This window comes from Lontra canadensis, unplaced genomic scaffold, assembly GCF_010015895.1.
Source record: "Lontra canadensis isolate GAN:19392208 unplaced genomic scaffold, GSC_riverotter_1.0 scaffold40, whole genome shotgun sequence".
Lineage (NCBI taxonomy): Eukaryota > Metazoa > Chordata > Mammalia > Carnivora > Mustelidae > Lontra > Lontra canadensis.
Window position 1 is genome coordinate 834,328 of NW_022631034.1, and position 20,103 is coordinate 854,430.

The 20,103-nt window shown below is 40.6% G+C and overlaps 1 protein-coding gene across 4 annotated transcripts in view; it reads left to right on the top strand.

Moving 5' to 3' along the window:
- The window catches only part of PDE4B (phosphodiesterase 4B), a 441,524-nt gene that overhangs the window by 402,141 nt on the left and 19,280 nt on the right, over positions 1-20,103 (top strand). The window contains exon 1 of one of the 4 annotated variants that reach the window (XM_032870018.1): positions 19,234-19,733. The exons of the other annotated variants lie outside the window; for them this stretch is intronic. Coding sequence (XP_032725909.1) covers positions 19,563-19,733 — 171 coding nt within the window. The 5' untranslated portion in view covers positions 19,234-19,562. Of the gene's footprint in view, positions 1-19,233; positions 19,734-20,103 lie in introns of those variants that run through there. 4 annotated transcript variants of the gene reach the window in all.

Consider the following 20,103-nt stretch of genomic DNA (forward strand, 5'->3'; position numbering starts at 1 on the left):
TCCTCCTTTATGGTGTCCTATGCAGGAAGCAATGAAAGTTGAATAGAGCTAACCCTAAAGGGAGAGCTAACCCTTCATGCAGACACAGTTAGCTTAAGGAGAAGGCGTGCACCTACTTTCTGCAGCTACAGTGGAAAGGTTGCAGGGCAAAGCAATTATCCAGAGGAGGAATAGTGCTCAACTGACAGCTGAAGTCATTTTCATTTGTAAAAGATCTCTTTCTCTTGTTACTTTAGCAACCATCTCCCCCCACCCCCACAACAAATCCTGATTATCCATATAATTGTTTCAGGTAAAGTTTAATCTATGGCAGGTATAACATAATATAATAAGAATATTTTTGTGGCCACCAAAAAGAAATTGATCTATATCAGTTTTGGGCAAGGTGGGGGGTCTTAATTACTTGTGGTAAAAATAAAGTCCCACATTTAATTTTGAATGTGGTTGAAATTATTTGAACATTCCATCCGAGTCACTGTTTAAAAATATCACCATCATCATCATCATCATCATCATCACTGTGTAGTTGTATCTGATCATCTTTTGCTTCCCCTCACGGAATGAAGGAGCCATGGCAAATCTCTGAGTTACAGACGTGGAAGGGAGTCTGAGGATATTCTGTACAGGAAGTATGTGAGAAGCATGGCCTTTGGAGTCAAAAGATCATGGTTCAAATCCTGTGTCTATTATTTATTAGCTACTTGACCTTGGCTAACTTACCTAACTGTTCTGAGTCTTAATTTTTTCATCTGGAAGACAGGGATAAAAGTGGTACCTACCTTACTGAGTCACTGTGAAGATTAAATGAGATAATGCATCTGAAACATTCAGCAAGGCACCTGCTGGGTAGTAAAGATTCAATAAATGAAGACTTCTTAATAGCAGCCACTACATCTTTGCAAAAATTATATGCCCTTAGTTTTGATCAGCTAAGTAAGTTACTGAGTTTTTACCTACTCAGCAGCGGTGATGGGAAAGCCAGTGCTTTGCATGGGGGAGGTTTGGGAATGTGCAAATGGTAGAGAGTTGACTTTGCCCAGTGCAGGAAAAACAAGCAGTCTTTCATATTTACCCCATCTGGGTAGGGTTGTGTGTTTATTGTTTTTCTCAACCCATTTATATTTTGAAGAAAATTGTGACTCAAAGTTGATAACTGGTTTTCCGAAGTACATTTCAGAGTCTGAGAGGTAAGGAACTGTTTCTGTGACCTATAGAAACATAGTCTCCCCCTAGACCCCAATTTCCTTCATTTCTCTTAATGCTGGCCACAGGCCAAATGGAATTACAGGATTATAGAGAAAGATGCAGCCAGCCGGGTTAATATTATAGGTTGTTTTTCCCCAAAGATGAAATAAATTCAGCAGTTTTACGAGGCAATGACATGGTTTTGCAAGATGAAAAGGATGTCAAATGAACCTTCTGCCAGCAGCCCAAGTTCAGTTAGATGTGTTAGAACTGTTTTCTGTAACGACAATTTGGCTTCTTAGACTTGTTCATTAATTTTTGTTTCAACTTTTATCGCCTCCCGAATTAGAAGAATTGTCTTGCACTTCAGCCTAAACGCATCAGAGCATGAGTTCCTCGGTGACAAAACAGTCAGATGTTTTCAAAACAGGATGCTTTGGCTCTGCATTATAAAAAGAGGAACGGAAAGAGAAACAGTATAGCAAGGAAGAAAGCAAATAGCCCCAGCAGGATCCCCAGCCCAACAACGGCATAAACACTGACCTATCTTCCTGACCTTCCCTGTGGCTCAGTTCCTGACCTCGTGTCACCAAAGCCAACCGACGTCATTGGAGGAGGATAGGAGGAATGGCGCAGCTGCTGTGCGGGTGACTAGAATTTCCTGTCTCCTTCCTGACAGACTCCGTCAGAAAAGTACAGAGTTGCAACAACAGTGGCTGAGGAAGGCCCAGCACAAAACAATCCCAGTGAGGCATAGTTGGGACTGTCAAGGACAGGGAGTTTTACTCAGGAGCAGAGTCTGTCGCCTCAACTTTTCAGGGGAAAGTGTCAAAGGGGTCATTTATACCCAGCATGTTGAAGGTTTTTCAAAAGATGAACATGCTGTGGTATTCAGCGAGGAGCTCTGTTCAAGCCGCTTGTCACTAGCCTGACTTCCTCACAAACACTCTCGGTTCTCCTGTTCTTTCTTGACCAGCTTTGTCCTGGGGCTGTTTTTATGTGTAGGACAAAGGTTTTGGGCCCTCTCTCGGTGAAAATGCAAGTTTCATTGTTGAGAAGAGCGGTCCTGCATATTATCAGTAGTGTCTTTAGAATGAAGCCTCAGGACCTAGCCTTTCAGTCCAGGTTTGCTAAGGAAACCTATAAGATATTAGACGGGGAGATTGAAGGTCGTATTCCTTTGAAGGTATCCTGAAGTCAGCGGCAGATACCATCAAAGGGGAAGTGAGTCCTTCTGGCCACACAGGTTTATTTTTCCAGTTCTTCAGGTGTGTCTGTACCAGAGTATTGAAAGTAAAGGCAGATAATTGCCTGTGCTCTTGGTTGGGAAGGAATAAACTCATATAGTTCTATCAGCCTGGAGCCCCTCAGGACTCAAGATGCAGGATACTGGAATGTGACCCTGATAGGCTGTTTGCCCCGCACTTGGGCGAGTCACCTTTTCTTTCTAACTGAATAATCAATAAGTATGGGAAATGTCGGATCCAGCAGAACCAAGAAGGGAATAGATCTTCTTGGTCAACAGGTTCCTCTCAGAGCTATGTCAGGAAGATAATAAGGTGACCAATCATTGGAGGGGATTACTTCTACTTTTGCCCAGAGTTAAATGATACGAACAGAGCATTCCCACCCTTAGGGCACGAGGGGTCCTTTTCCTGGATCCTTTGCTCTAGGAGAGCCTGGGCTCGTCCACTGGCTGCGCTCTGCTGCAGAAGGTGAGAAGCCGGCAGGGCTCAGGGGCAGCTGTGGTGTCTGCCCAGGACCACGTTGTATCCACTGGGCCCCTGCATTCTCTGCCCAATGATTCTGAACCCCGTTCCAGGGCCTGTGCAGGTCTCTTTCCTGGCGGTGCTACAGGAACTCACATCCTGAGGCCCAAAGAGTAGCCAGAAAGCAGCAGTTGGGCTTGAAAGAAGTGTGTGGGAGGAGCTTGTATGGGCAAGTGGTGCCAGAAGGGTGTGCAAAGGCGTGTTCTTTGGGGGAAGAAATGGGACAGGGCGCGGTCCTGGAGCTAGGTCCCCCTGCACTGCCATAACCAAGAAATTCAAGAATGTGTACTTCACGTTGACCTTCCCAGCTGCTAGGAAGGGATGTCTGTTGAGGTAGGAGGAGCATTGGAGGTAGCTCGATTTCTGTCTTTTTTCAGACTTATTTATGTGGCCCTGCACATGTTAGAGGTGACCTGGATTCGAGGGAAGAATAGAAGGAAAATCAGTTCTGACAGACAGCTGGGACACTTGAACATTTTCGATCCAAGTTTTCTCTCTTTTCTCTCAGATTTATATAGAACTGGAGGCATCAAAGGGAAAGGAGCCTAGGTTGAAGCCATGAGTTTGAAGTCTAGCTTTGCCTCTATTTAGGAATATTATTGTAAACAGTTAATTCATTTGGAATCTTTGCCTTTCTTTATCTAAAGGAAATAGTTGGAGAAAACTGTCTCCATGGGGTCTTGCAGCTCTTGCATTTATGGTTGGGACAGTAAGTGTCGACAGCCAAACTAATTTCACAGCTTTCTGCTATCTGTGCAGACGTGGTACTGAGCCCCTTTACCTACATTGTCAGTAATACTCTCAGCAACCCTCGGAAATCCATACTATTTATTCTTGTCTCCATTTTATAGTAAAGTGAGGTTTAAAGAGTTGAATTACATTGCCTAAGGTGAAGAAGAGAGCGGGATTCACACCCAGGGCCACCTGACTCACTGTCACTGATCCCGGTGGGACAGATAAATATCGAAACAGAAAAGGTATTTAGTAATGCTTACAAGGAAATTTTGTCGTTTCTGGGAGGTCTTATTCTTCGAACTCTGGCCATCATTGCTTGTTTAAGTCTGGTTCAGAGTCCTGGTCTGCAATGACCGTATTCTGGGCCTCCACACCAGCCATTGATAATCTTAAACTCAGTCTCCCTGGCTGGGGAGCAGTGTCTGTTAACAGATAAGAGGGAGGAGAATAACCATAGTTACAGAAGATGGCTGTAAAGCACTCATCAAAAGGTAAATAACAGTGTTAAACGAATCTGCTGCCTCTTGTGGACAGGTTTGCTAAATTCAGGATCTGTTTGTTCTCCCCAATTCTCTAACATGGCCTAAGAGAAAACAATGAAGTTTTGTTTAAAAGACAACCAACCCCCAAATCCCCTTTTTATACCCCCTCCCCAACATTTAAAAAAATGGGGAGAGGCTATTCTTTTTTTGAAAATTATCATCCAAAAAGTTGGGGCAATTTCATCATATATTACATCCCTTCTAACACATGTCCCAAGACCATGAAACAGAGGAGCAGGGCTTCAGCAGCAATAATTAATACAGGGAGGTTTCCTAGAGGTAAGATATAGACTGTCTGCATTACGTTTTGTCTTCCAACAAAGAAGAAAGAGAAGATTAAGCTGTTTGTTTATCTGGCATTATTTCAGTTACTTTCTATGACAAAATAAGTTGTATTATTGAGAGTGTAAAGATTTTATTTATTTATTTGACAGACAGAGACACAGAGAGAGAGAGGGAACACAAGCAAGGGGAGCAGGAGAGGGAGAAGCAGGCTTCCAGCCAAGCACGGAGCCCAGCGCAGGGCTCTTGTGTAATCGAGTGTTCTAAGTTCTGCTCTTTGAAAACTTGACAAATCAAAGATTTTGAAAGTTTAGTACTTTTTAGTAACTTTGATTTTCAATCTCCTTTGGTTAATTTAAATACTTCTTCATTGATATTTACAGAACCATTTCCTTCATTGAGGTCTAATCCATTCACCACCCCCCCCCATCTTTTTGCTAGTTCACTTGAAAACTAGCAAAAAAACTGATCAAATCTCTACAAATGAAATAGAAGTGAAGTCAGGGCACATTACCTTTGATTGTTGCACCCCTGGCTAGCTGGTAAGACAAGATTATATTATCAAAATCTGATAAATAAGTCATTTTAAGGGGAGCCTTTCTGTCCCTACTGGGGGGAAAAAAAATCAGACAACTATGTTTGGAGTATCAAATATAAATCCAGAACGCTAGTTGTAAAAAATGGAATTGCAGTGGTTTAATGGAATAAACGTCTGTTTCACATTTTTTTCCTACTTCTTTCTTGTCTTTAATTTTTCGTTTCAAATGCATCCTCATCTAAAAAGCTTCCCAAATTGGTGCCATTGTTATCTATGAAAGAAGAGCCAAGGATGGACCCTAGTCTTGGGCTGATCTTCCCACAGTTTGCCTTCTGCGTAAAAGTGTGCTCAGCAAGTGGAGAGACATCAGCTTTCTGGAAGCCAGGACTCACCAAACCGAAGCCGTGAGGGCAGACTTGTGCCACAGTCAATAGATTTCACACTCTGGAAGGCTCTGTGCCAACGGTGGATGTGCGTCGCAGCACATCCTCCACTTTAGCATTTTTCAGCGACCTGCCAGCCCTCTCTGTCTTGCCCAATTGTACGTGATGTTTCCCTCCACTGGTGCCAAACTGTTTAGTCTCCTGGATATTTTACTGTAACTTTCTTTGTTTGATTTGCTTTAAAGTAGCCAAGTGTTTCCACAAAGAAAGGGCTGTTAAGTTATTTAGAAATGAAGAAGACAGTAAAACTTCTGTTTCTTTTGTTTCTGTTTTGGGAAGTGCCTGATAATCTTCTTCTCTTTAAGAAGTTCCTGATGGTCTTTTTCTTTTTATGGAGCAGTGTTTTAAAGGCTATAAATCATGGATTTCTGCTCATCAGTCCCGTGTTTCTTTCTGATAATTACTTGCAGTTTAGAAATGTACCACCTTTCAAACCTAAAGCCTTCAGAAATTGAAGTTCAGTGAATTTATTGAAAATAAGTTTCATCTTTGCAGCTCAGTTTCACTTATATTTTTTAGCTGTTCAAAGTATGGCAGTCTTAAAAATGTTCTTAAAAACTTTAAATGGCCAAGTTCCTTTTACTGTTAGCAGCATAGTGTACGATGTTATAACCTTCAGCAATTATACAACTGAAATTTGAGTACAGATATCGGTCATAAAAATGATTAAACCAATTTAAGAAGGTGTAGATATACGACAAGAGTTTTTGTCATTTGCTATCTGAAAAGGTCTATTTTAATTATGTAAATTTTAATTACGTACTTTGAAAAGGTAAATTTTAATTACGTACTTTGGAAAAGAAAACAGTAAAAAGAGAAGTTGTTATTAAATAAAAATACCTTTCCAACTCAACCATATAGGCTATGAGCTAAAGCTGATCAGACAGGGCAAAGTGAAATGGTCATTTGGTGACTATGTAATGTCTTTGGTCAGTACGGATGGTGAAAGGTGATAAATCAAGCCAGAAAAAAATCAAAATATATTTTTTCCAGTTATAGTCTCACATGGCTGCCTTAAACAAAATCCTAGAACTTTAAACCCAACAGGGAACTTTAGATATCCTTGATTTGAAGCCCTTGTGTTTTATAGATGAGGATGATAGAAACTGAGGATTAAATATTTAATGTACTCTGAAGATTGTTGTAAAATATAAAACACAATCTAAATGAAATATAATTTCATTATGAAATGACTTCTGCAGAGTCACAAGGTTAATTAGGGGAAGATTAAGGTAGTGAAATGCTGGTCTGATTACAAATCCACTTTGCTGTTCATCTTCAGCAAAAGGCTGACTACACTTAAAGACATGGGATGGTCCCACTATCAGTTGCATTGATTTTAACCTTCTCATTGTCCTCATTACCTTTCTTGAGTAAAAGCTATCCACGTCCTAATGACTTCAAGTAAAGAGAACTAATTTAGTATTCCTGAAAACCGTGTGCTCAAAATCTGGAAGGAAATAGTTGGAATGAGTTACTTTAAATGCCTTTGGCATTGCTGTTTTTGTTTTTTTATTTTGTTTTTTCACATTTTGCTGTTTTAATTTCTGAATTAAAATATATGTATATATCATCAAAATATACTATGTATGCATGCTATCAGAAAAGAAAATCTCATTTTGCAAAGGCAGCCAGGATTAACATTTTTATCTTCACATAATCGAAATGATACTAAGTTTTAGTAGCTCCTACTGGCCAAACCATGGACTTCCAACTTCTTCTCTTACCTTGATGTCAGAAAATCTATTGAAAACCTGGCTTAAAAGAAAGAAAGAAAGAAAGAAAGAAAGAAAGAAAGAAAGAAAGAAAGAAAGAAAACCTGGCTTAAGAATATAAGTAAGAGTTTTATGATAACTTGAGAATGAAGAAATATAGACCTTTACTTCTCTCTTAGCATTCCATTGCCTTAAAGACTTCCCTTTGACTCAAATGCACCATCGAGCCCATACTATGAACCTACTTCTAGTGCCAGGTTTCTTGGCTTTCTTTTTTTGAAACCTTGACTTCGGTACACTCTGACTTTGATCAGATTTCCATAAACCATCCTCTTACCTAGGTTACTGGTTAGTATCGTAACTAGTATTTTAGTTCTCTGAGGTTTTATGTAAGTCTATTCCAGATTGTAAGCTCTTGAGGCCTGCAATGGTGTCTTGACTTTTTTGAGACTCCGTGTAAGCTCAGTGGTAAGACTAAAAAGTCTCAAAGAGTCATAGCTCTATTTCTGTGTAATGGTCAGGAGAAAAGCGAAAAACAGATGAAGGCTTTTGTCGGTTGGTGGTGGTTGATTTGGGCTTTATCTTATTCAAAAAATTTCTCTGAAATTCATCTTGATTGGGTGATTTAAGAAATGTGTTGACCTGAGGGCTTTGGATGGATTCTAGGTCAGGTAATGACCTTGTTGCTGGGCACAGCATGATATTAAAGATGGAAATATTTTTTAGTATTTTCAAAATTTCATGGAACATGCTTATACTATCCAGTGGTCATATGAATTTTTGGTATGCTCTTGCACACCCATTTGACTGTGAGAAGCTAGGGACTCTGACAGATCACTAATGAAAGGTCTCCCAACACCTGCTCTAGATGTCTTGCTCATAGCTCAGACAAATCTGTAACCAGCTGGATGCTACCCATCTACCCAGCTGAGAAGGCACAGTGTTCTCCCTGCCTCAGCCCCTTATCTGTTTGATTGCTATTGCCAGTTCCATTCTGTAACCGACTCAGAATGATTTAAATATATGTGCATTTACTTGACCAAGTCCAGTAACTCATTTATGTTGGTTACAGGGTGAGCGGTCACTGAATTTTTCCCTGCTGTATTTTAACACACTCAGGATCTAGTTGCACAAAATTTATTTGCATCTTTCTTACCCATTGCACAGAAGGTTCCCTGATAATATCTCATCAGGATTTACCAGTATGATTTTTAAAATATTTTTAAATCAGTATAATTTAATCTCAAAAAATTTATCTAATGTTGATTACACTAATTAAAAATACTCTTTTGTTAATACTCTCCTTCTTTATGTTCACAGGATAAGGTCATTGTCTAATGTCACATTGTAGATGGGGTATAGAACAGTTTTCAAACTAAGAAAGGCCATACGTTGCTTTTCAAGAAACAACCTTAAGAGCCCTTAGTAAATCCTAAAATAAGAGAGTTTTGCCAAAAATAAATAAAAACATGAATCTCTGGACAGGAATGGTCTTTCTTTAAAGCAAGAGAATATGTTGGGTTAAAACAAGTAAAATATGAGCCCTTTTTCATAAAGTAAGAAAAGAGGAGCAAATATTAGTGAGGAAGAACTCAGGAAAGATTTTTCTGTCTTGAGCTCTGCTTTTCAAATCTAGCCCTGTGATCCAGGACTGTATTTCCCAGAGAACTCTGATTCTGCCCAAGGGAATATTAGTTGTGGAGAGATGTGGGGATTTTTAAGGCCCCTTTCTTCACTTTAAAGCTTATTTCCTCTCGAAGTTCCCTATGGTCCTGGGATAGAGCATTAAATAAAGGGCCACTTTCTCTAAATGTGTTGCTGTTTGTTATTTTTGTGTTGCCAGATCCAGGGTAGCAAGGTAAGGAAACATACCTGAAGAGGGCTTTCCTGCTTACACAGAGCTCTCCCTGTGTGATCTCATTCGGATGCTCACGAGGAGGAAAGTATTACTATATCCCCCTTTTCCGTGTGAAACAGGATGCAAGAGACATCACTGATTTGTCCAAGCCTTTCAGCTACTCACTGCTGATGCCCTAGAATGAAATCTTGTTCTTTTTTGCTCCAAAGTCAAATGATTTAAAAATAAAAATTAAAGGGAAATCCACAAGTTAATTTGTTATATTCTTATACAAGTTGTAACAAAACACGTAATCATAGACTTTGAAAACTAGAGCTCAGTCCAGGTCCCTTCTTATTTTTCAGGCCTCGGTTCCGATGTTATCTCTTTGGAGAGAACTTCTCTAATTATCCTAACCCAGTACCTTGTGGGTTTTACAGCTGGCAGTCACAAATTTATGATCTTGATTTTGCTGTTGTGGAACTTGGTTTTTACTCATCTCCTTCGTTATTATGAGGTTATTGGGAACATGAACTCGTTTGCTAGAGTAGTCCCAGAATTTAAAAAACAACTCTAGACACATGGTAGACATTCAGATAAATATCCCTTGCATGAGGCTCAGAAATGGAATCTAATTTGTCCAGAACCAACGATGTTGTTAACAGCAAATCCATTAGAACCCAGGAATCCTGTTTCCTGTTGTACTACACCGTGCCCTTTGCAGGTGCTTGCCACACCCTATTCATTTTTCTCATTGTTCAGTTGAATAAGAAACTCCCATCTGGTGTACAATGACTCTTCAAACTACCCTCAGAAAGTGCAAAAGCTTGCTCCTGAACCTTCTCCCAAATTCGGGGTCCGGTAATAGAGAACAACATCATCAGGATCAAATGCTCTTTTCTTGTGAATAGAAATGTGAAGCACAGTGGGGCTGTTGTTTGGTTCAGCACTGGAGCATTTGGTTAACCTTTCTCTTGGAAAGTCTGCATCCTATGACCAAGGATCTGGGCCCTTTGGAGCCTGGCGATGCACACTCAGCTGGGAACATGTTTATGAACGCGTGTTGTGTCTGAAACCCAGCCACTCTACATACCTGTTGTGTCTGGAGTGTAGCCGTTTAGTCATTCTGTCATTGTCTGGCTGTATTTTTTGTTCCTGACATGCTGCTGATACTCCTCTCACTGCTCTCTCAGGCACATATTCAATTAATTCGGATGTGTTACTGGACTGGCCTCAACCGTGGCGGTCTAAGCAAGATGAGTATTCGGTGCACTTATCCTTATTTCAGGCAACTGGTGGCCATTCGTGGCTTTTGTTCATACACAAAGAGTTCTAAAGTCTCTTAATTTGAGGAATTTGGCTAAGTCATGGAATCATGAATGGATAGAGTTAGCAACAGCGAGACGTCTCAGAATAGGCTTTTTTTTTTTTTTTTTTTTTTTTTATGATACAGTTCTAACCCCAGGCCGTTTTGAGTTATGGTTTCATTGGACGGCCTTCATTTACGTTTCTGGCCATTCTGGTTTACACTCCTTAGACTGGTGAATAATCTTAATGTCAACCAGAGAGCCAGAACTTCTATGAGTAACTCGTGTGTCATGTAATCAAAATGACATAGTGTTGCGTCACACCTACGGTAGCATATTGTGGGAATTCTGTAGTTAGAATTGTACCTGCTAGTGTCAACAAGATGAGTTTGGATGTCAAAGAGCCAGCTGAAAGCTCCACCCCAAAGCAAACCCACGCAAAGACCCTACAATAAGCTCAAATTCTTTCAAAATTCAGAGACAAAACTGGGGCTCCTGGGTGGCTCAGTTGGTTGAGCATCTGACCCTTGATTTCGGCTCAGGTCATAATCTCAGGGTCATAATCTCAAGGTCATAATCTCAGGGTCATGAGATCGAGCCCTGCAACGACTCCACACTGAGCGTGGAACCTGCCTGAGATTGATTCTCTCTCCCTCTTCTCCTCCCCACCTCTTAAATTAAATCAAATTAAATTCAGAGACAAAACTGAGAAATAAAGCATCAGCTTCAAGTATAAATCCTGTGAGATAAAGGACAAGTGCTACACTTTGCCAGTCAGACATATATGATTTCTAACCCATTTTAAAGTTTTAAAGTTGGAAAAACTTAGTCTCTGAGAGACTCAATGACTTGCCAAGTTTTTCAGACTCAAATTTTATTGGCAGACTCAGCTGGATGCTCACCTGACCCGATGGCATGTTAGTATGATGTTGAGTTTGCTGTTAGAGTCCCCTTTATGCTGTTAGATCTGTCTGGGAAGGCCAGCTATGACCAGAACCCCCTCTACTTCATGTGTGACCTATACTTCCAGCTCTGAAACTACCTTTATAAGCCTCCCATGAACCAACAAACTATACATCTTGGGGTTCAGAGCATTCATCCATCTATTTTTAAATTATGGTAGCTAATAAGAAAGTGAAATGCAGAGCACCCGGGTGGCTCAGTCAGTTAAGCGTTTGCCTTCGGCTCAGGTCATGATCCCAGGGTGCTGGGATCGAGTCTGAATCGGGTTCTCTGCTCAGTGGGTAGTCTGCTTCTCCCTCTTTCTTCCTCCCTCTGCTCATGCTCATGCTCTATCTCTCTCTCAAAAAATAAATAAAATCTTTAAAAAAAGAAAATGAAATGCACAATACAATTTTTTATAGAATAAAATTAGATGAGACCATTGTTTTCATCCTTTATAGTTTAAAAATACGTTCTAGCCTCCACCACGAGGCAGATTCTTCTCAATTTGCAAGTGCATAGTCTAGTGTAGGGATTACCAAAATGCCAGAGCAGATCACTTACATGTTTTCAGGGAATAAAATGCTAAGTCTACGTAGCCCATAGGTTTCCTTTATTCATTAGATGGTCCCTAGAGTTGATCTTATAAATTTCCAGTGCTGGGAAACTGTGAAAACAGAAGTAATGATTCCCATAGCAGGCTTTGAAGCATCACATTGTCTCTTATCTCAAAGGGGATGTAAACATAACATAGTTAGTAGAAATCAATATAATTAATATTAAACACAATACATGTCACATGATGTATTTAAAGGGGTAGAATAGTGTTCTCAAAAACAAGCTATGGTAGGTATTGGTGGCTGCAAAAATATTGAGAATTCTAATAAGGTAATACTTAGTGCAGAATTTTAAACAACCCAGGAGACATTATGGAATAAAATTGGAAATCAGTTCGTAAAGAGAGTCATGACCAATAGTTATGGGGTTATGAAAAGAAAGCACATGTTTGGGGGATGATTTTTCTGTTCTGCATCAATGACTTTCAAGTCAGATGTGAAGGTCTTGAGGCATAGATCTTGTTTTCTGCTGGTCAGTAGAGGACGCTAGACTGGATGGGTATGGGTCTAGTCCATGGTAAGATTTCTAATTTTAAAAATATAGTAAGTTGGCGATTCACAGACCTGTTACCCCTGGGGCTAATAATATATTTTAATAAAAAAATAAAAAATTCTAAAAAAAATATAGTAAGTTGTAGGACTTCTGGTCATGAAATGGTTCGACAGAAACCTTAGTCATCTGCTTTGGAATCACATTAACCCCCATGGCCTTAGAACTGGCTTTAGAAGCTTGAGGTTAAATATTAGCCATTATGCACAGAAAAAAGATAGATGGCTTAAACGCAGAAACAAAAGGGTAACTAAATAGTGTACCTTGATTCCTTGCTTTTTCTCACTGGCTGCAATGATTTATGATATCTGCTGTAGAAAGGCCTTTGCTGTCTTTGTCAGGCCAGCATCCCAGATTTGCCAACTCATCTCTCTTTTTTTTTGGGGGGGGGATGCTATTTCTATTAACAGCCAGATAAAAGAAATGGCTCAACTACATAAAATGAAATTGTGAAGCTCTAGTAACAGAGACAGTGGTGTTGTGTTTCTCACCAGAAGGAAAGACCTCTGTCAAAAAGAACAAGTTTGAACATTTTCAATTATTTTAAAATACACAATACCTCTAAACCTAACACGATATGAGTATATGATTTTTAAATCCAGTCTCTTTATGGGATATTTGGGACATGAACTATCTAGAACACACTTAATACTAACAAAAAATTATTGTTTACCTAAAATTTCAACACGTCTTTGGGTATAAATATAGTGTCTTTTGTCAAATTATGTCACTGCAACAACTTTTGGAATTAAGGGAATGTTAAGTTATGAGAAGTTTCTCTAAACATTCTTAAGGGAATTAGTTTGGGTGTAGGAGAGGTCCGTTTCTGAGTGTCCCAATACTCTGTGCCATATCTCCTCTTGAAAAGTTTCACAAATTCCAAGAAAAATGTACAGCAGCAAAGAGGATAGATAAATAGGTAGGAAGAAACACCTACTAATTTTGAGGGCTGTTTAAGACCTACTGTCAAGTTGTAGAGTGTTTTATTTAAATTCTTTTGAGGGTGTTTTGTTTTGTTTTGCCTTGCTTTTTGTTTTTCAGTTCTGTGTATGAAAACACTAATGGGTCTGTCCTTCTTTTGACTTTTAAAATGTCACCGGAGGGGCACCTGGGTGGCTCAGTGGGTTAAAGCCTCTGCCTTCGGCTCAGGTCATGATCCCAGGGTTCTGGGATCAAGCCCCACATGGGACTCTCTGCTCAGCAGGAAGCTTGCTTCCTCCTCTCTCTCTGTCTGCCTCTCTGCCTACTTGTGATCTCTGTCTGTCAAATAAATAAATAAAATCTTAAAATAAAATAAAATAAAATGTCACCCGAGCAGATCTTGTCCTTTAAGCAGCAAATGGAGTTTATTCAATTTTAGCTTCATCATAAATGCCAATGTTTTGTCGCAGAATATGCCAGAGATGTTTGTGCTTCTTTTTCAATCTTTATTTGTTGTGGATTACTACATCACTGGACAGTTAAGAAGAGAATCACTCAGTTCTGGTGTGCTTAGATGAATTTCGTTCTGATGTGGCACGTGGACAGTTAGAATGACCTAACCTTATTCCCTCGTGTTCCAGCGGTGTGCTCCAGATCCTCACACACCAGGGCTTGTTTTCTGGGATGGCCCATCATGGGACTGTGGTTTCTAGTGGAGAGATGTTAGTGGACAACGAGTGGCATGTTCTTCTGTCCCGAATCCTATTACCAGCTCACTCAATTCAACTTAATTTCCCTCTCAAATATGCTAAACATTGACGTGGAGTTTCAAACAGATGATAGATAGGGAAAGAGCAAAAGGAGACAAGAGACGGGACGCTCACTGCCAGATGATCTGAAATGTTAAGAATTGTGGAAATTGTGAGTTTGATAAAGGGTTCTAGAGAAAGTACAGTAAACCCCTGTTTTTTTGTTTACATCAGATTTTGCGAAGAAAGGGTAGGTACTTAGCAATTAGAGTTCTTCACTTCTTTGCGTCTTCTTTCCATGGGAAAATAAGGGTATGAAGAAGCAGTGCTTCGGAATCAGAAAGAACCTTTGAAATTAGCCATTTTATAACGAAAGAAGCCATGCCCATCGCTAAAAACAACCCGAGCCCCCAGAAGTCAGTTTGTTTTAACCCAAGATCACACAGGGAGTTTGTGCCAGAACTGAGACAGAGATGAGCCTTCTTGACGTGTGGGTTGCCCTGAGCTGTTGTGACTCCCGCTACCACCACTAGCATTCTGGGGAGGAATTTTCAGCCCTTTGCTTTCCCGATGCCCAGGAATTCTGATTAAGTTGTGACTAACAAAGTGTAAAATATGAGTCAAAATGCAGTCCCTAATAAAGTCATTGTGACTTTAATGATTTGGGCAGTGGTTTCATACTGCGAAAACAGGAAGGTCCCACACAATAAGGCGCCTGTCTCACAGATGGGCTCCTGCGTAGACGGCCACCCACAGGGGTAACTGCTGGAGCGGTCTTCCTCTCGTTGGCTCTTTTTTTTTTTTTTTTCCTTTCTTTTTTTTTCTCCACACAGTTTTTACCTACTGAATTCAGTGTGAGGTTACCAATGAGAGGAAGGTGCCTGTTTGTCTAGTCTTTGATCTGCTGAAGATAGAGTGGGTCACTAAAGATTCTTTCCTTGGTGACATCCAGGTCACCCCCTCACAAGCCGAAATGAGTCTTAAAAGTAGCTCTTCTTTGTGCTTGATACTAGCCCCTCATATGATTACTCTTCTGAATTGTTTTATTCTTAGAAACGTAAAACCCCCAAGTTTTAGAACTGGGACGAATCTCTGAGATCCTTCTGCTCCTCACCTCCTGTGCAGTTAGTGTAGCTAAGACTTCCTTACCAAGAGAGCTCCTACATTGCTTGTGGATCTTTGCACAAAGCTCAAGCCGGTCCTCTCATGAGAAATCTAGAAAAATGATAGAGTGTTTCATCATTTCACACACACACACAAAAACTGGCTAGGAAGAAAATAATCTCTCTATGTAGCATTGAAGGTAAAGAAAAATTGAAGCCATAAAACAAAACGTTCATATCAAGTATAATTGAATTTCAGATTTGCTACTATATATTTTAAATGACTTCCCACTATTAAAGGTAGCCTATCCAAAAACGTTCCTGTGTGATTTGATAGAGCAGATATATTCGAGGCAAGCAAGATTAAAGCATTTATAGAGAATGATATCTTTTTCCATTTTCAAAAAAGAACGACAATTTCTAACAGTGTTCGCGAATCCAGTGGCGGGCGTAAGCTTAAGGAAGCATTGGAGGAATTTGTGTTACTAAGGGTCCATTCACAAACTTTGCTCGTCTGTGCTCAAAAGGGGCTTTGGCCATTTCCTCTGGGGACATTATTTCTAGGTAGGCTCTAACAGGGTTTTCTTGTGAAGGCAGATTCTTAACAGAAAAATCAGATCTGTGTACGTTAGGTAGTAAAGACACATTTATCTTTGAAATAGTGTGCTCCTGTTTGTGGATTTCTCTGCCGCATTTGATAAAATAAATAATGTCCATTCCCTTTCAACCCTGTAAGTGCTTGGGACACAGTTTCGCTCAGAAACTTTTCTACCTTCCTATCCAGACTGGACACCCAACCTGATAAGTAGACAGGGAGACTGCAAGAGTCTTAGAATATCAAACTCTGAAGGCATGAGAAATGCTCCCCCCGCCCCCGCCCCATCGCTGGGGACTTATTCTTGCCTACTGAAGCGTTTCCAATTTGGGTTATTTTTCTCAGTAGTTTTGAGAGAGCTTTGCTTTCTGGGAAATATCATCGCTTGTTAGTGTTGTGTCCGGTCTGTAGGAGACGCAATGGAACTTGTCCTAGAATCATGACAGGTTCAGGATGGAAGGCCTAGAACCAAAAACCATGCATCATTTTCATTTCAATATGAGAGGTGAAGTGACTTCACAGGACTGTTGGTCAGAGCTGACAGTGACAGTCAGAATTTGTCTACTGCGTTGTGGCTATCTCTGGCTCAACAGAAACACTCTCATATGGGGGTCTGACCCTGAAAAGCCAACTAAGCCAAGCCAGATTATCCAACTGTCTCCTCAGCCTTAACCTCAAACACAGTTCCCGTCTGTTCCACCCCTTGGACTGTTACATGGCATGGTCAGCGCTAACCATCCTGATTGTCCTCTACGTTTGCTAGAATGGAAAACATGCTCCTGTCTGCTACCTTCCCTGGTTTATACAGAGCCTGACACAAGTGGGCCCTTCATGAATCCTTTTTGATGAGAGCCTTGATGGCCTTAGCCAGTGTGGTCTGGCCCTCCCTCACGGAAGAGGGAAACCAACGGTTGTTGCTAAGCAGCATTTTAGGATTGGGTCAGTTTCTGACCCTGAGTGACCTCCATAGGTGTATTTCATCACGTTATGTACTTTAGGGTTACCTTAGGATGACTTGACTTTTTGGTGGCATTGCCGTGCCCGTAGTGAAAGACTCATGGGAGAGCAATTTAGCTGTGAGAAGGAAGGAGGAGGTAGTATTCATCTGTCATTAGTTACATAGTTTACTCCTTCTATAATCAGTGCAGGAAAAGTGAGGAGTTTGGCTCCTTCTCAGTCCTGTAGCTGAGAGCCATTTCCCTGGCTCCCATGTTGGGACTGAATAACAGTGTATCCCAAGGGTTTTTGTGGCCATGGGAGGTCATAGAAAGAAAGGAAGGAGAAAAGTCTTTCCCTTCCTTGCCTTTTATTATTGAATTTCTCCCTGCTTCTATACTCAGAGCTAGTAAAGAACTGGCCCCACTCTCTCCAGATGGTTAACTGTTGGGGTCAAGGAACATGCCCTAATGTATCTGACTATTCCTACAAGGGTGAAAGCTAACTAAAAGGGTGTTTTTTAGTTTAGTTTTGTTTTTTGTTTTTATTTGTTTTCTTGGGGTTTTTTGTTTGTTTTTCACTTCTCTATCTTTAATGCTTTTTCTGGCATATTTTAGATGTTCAAAAAGTATTTATCAAATACATGATAAAATGGTTTTATTAGAACTAGTACTAATTTGATTGACTCCAAAATCTTCCTAAATATTTTAGCAACCAAAGGAACCAAAATGAGGATGGAGTGTTTGAATGTTACCTGCGGTTAAGTCTTATGCAGAGACATAATTTAAGAAATTATCTGTCTCTGCTTTTTTCCAAGACATTTTAGCAGCGCTCCAAGTATAGTTTCCCTCTTTTCCAAAATTTAGCTGATCAGTCAAAGCATACAAACCTGTCTTTTTCGGCTTCTAAGTCTTTAGCATAGGGGCCTGACTTTTGAGAAGTAAAAATGAGAGGCCACTATGACCAAGCAGGTTTGTCTTGAAAAATAAATAATTTGGAACTTACACGATTCACCTGGAGTTCAAAGCTGCATAGAGGTTCCATCAGTAAAACACACCAGCCGAGACAATTGATCCGGACATCCCTGGCGACTGCTAACTACATATTGTATCACGGGAAAACACACATACGCAAGCAGGGTTCCCCCAGAACCTCTCGGAGAACAATGCATAGTGCAGTGAGCCAGCAGGCAACAATGCTAAGTTGCGTTGCCTTCAACTAGAAAGGCCCTGGTCTCCCAGGCACAGGCAGTGGCATGACAGGGGCTTGGATGCTTGAAATGAAGTCATTGTTGATGCAGGATGCTCATTTGAAAGGAGAAAGCCTCACAGGAAAGAGAGCCAATTGCGTGTGGGGGCTGTTGCCATGGTGCTTTGCTCTTGCTTTAACGTGCTGTACTTGAACTTCTGAGAGTCCAAGGGTGGGGTAACGGAGAGGAGGGAGAAGGAGGGGAGTGGGATGGGCTTGGGAAGCTCACTGCAGTAGGACTCTCCTCTTTGCCTTTCCTCCAGCCAGTGCTCTCTAAGGCCCACAAGGAAAGGGGGTGGGGGGAGGGAGGAGGACAGGAGGGAGGGAGAGAGAGCTCGAGTCTACAGGAAGGGAATGACTTTCTCAACATGCCCTAGATTGCTAAAATGAAATAAAATTTAGTGTAACTCCTAAATATTTCTAACATGAATTAAAAGATGTTTAATACTCAAATACCAAAAGTGTAGTCCTTCATAACCCAAGTAATTCATCCTTCATGCAGCAAATGGTAGCTTACATATCCTAACACGTTCTGGATCCTAGATGTAAAGGTCTAAGGTATTTGATTCGTTGGTCGAATGCAATCTAGTATGCATATTAATGAGCTGATGGAATGGAGAAGACTGCATTCTGCAAATGAAGTGCTTTTAAAAAAAAAAAAAAAAGATTTTATTTATTTATTTGACAGAGAGACAGCGAGAGCAGGGGGAGTGGGAGAGGGAGAAGCAGGCTTCCCCCAGAGCAGGGAGCCCTATACAGGGCTTGGTCCCAGGACCTGGGGATCATGACCCAAGCCTAAGGCAGATGCTTAACGACTGAGCCACCCAGGCACCCCACAAATGAAGTAGTTTTTAAATGAAATAAGTTCATTCTGTTCCCACTTGTTTCATTGTAAAGGGTAGCTGAAGGCACTGTCACACACCATCAGTGTGCAAAAACCCCTCCCAAAAGCTAGCTTAAAAAAAAAAAAATCTTTGTATTCTGAAAGCCTAGTATGAAGACAGGCACAGTTTTTACCTGGTCTCAGTTTTTTTTTAAATGTTGAGAAAGTAAATGACTCAAAAGCACCATCACTCTGAAACCATTAGCGTGACTGTGTGGAAGACGGTCTGTGCAGTGGAGAGAGGGTTAAGAACACCTAGTCTAAATGGGGGAGGGTACTGACTTCAGATTTACTTAAATATTCATGGGGCTTCCTCCATTTTAATCTTCTCCTTTTTAAAAGATGGCTGTGTTTCCCAGTCTGGCAACCCCTCAGGAAAGAAGAATCGGCTCCTTCCTTGCAGAGTTCAGCTGAGCAGGACTAATCTAGAGTGGAAACCCCTTCGGCCACCAGGACTATTCATAATTCATAAGTGCTGCAAACCAGCCAGCTGAATACATTTAGACAGACTCTCATTCCTTCGTGCAGTTCCTGATTGCATGACTCTCTCTGCCAGGAAAGAAGCAGGGAGCATAGGCTTCTTTTAAGAATGGAGTGCGAAGATGGGCTTCGTTTGGATTAGGAAATGCCCTAAATTTTGGAGACTTTGTCTTTTATAAGTTTTGATGATTTTACCACTGAATCTGCTCGGCTTTCCCGGCTTTCCCCGGTCCTTTCGGGGTTGTTCTCTCAGAACAGTGAATTCTTTCAAAGGGATTTGTGGATTGTGGCAAGGAGAGCATTCCAAAATGCCTGAGGCAAACTATTTGTTATCTGTATCTTGGGGTTACATCAAGGTGGGTTCATTTGATTCTGTTATGTGTCTTTGATAGAATGTGAAACATTTACATCTGTATGCTTTCTGTGAAGTAGAAAAACATCTGTAACGATTTAATTTGTGTTGTCCCTAAGCCCGCGGAGGCTGCTTATTGTATAATAAGGGGATGTTATATTGCATCGTATTTGAGTAGACTGTGTTGCATTTTAACCCGATTCTTTTTCTGCAACTTGATTTTTAAAGGATGCTTCTTTTTCCCTTTAGTGTTCTCTTCAACTTTTCACATATAATCTCTCAAGTAATATTTTCGAGTTGATTTCTAATAAATGGGTTTTAAAAGTTGTTACCTTTTTCAAGTGAAATGGTCTTGACCTCTATTGAAATTCCTT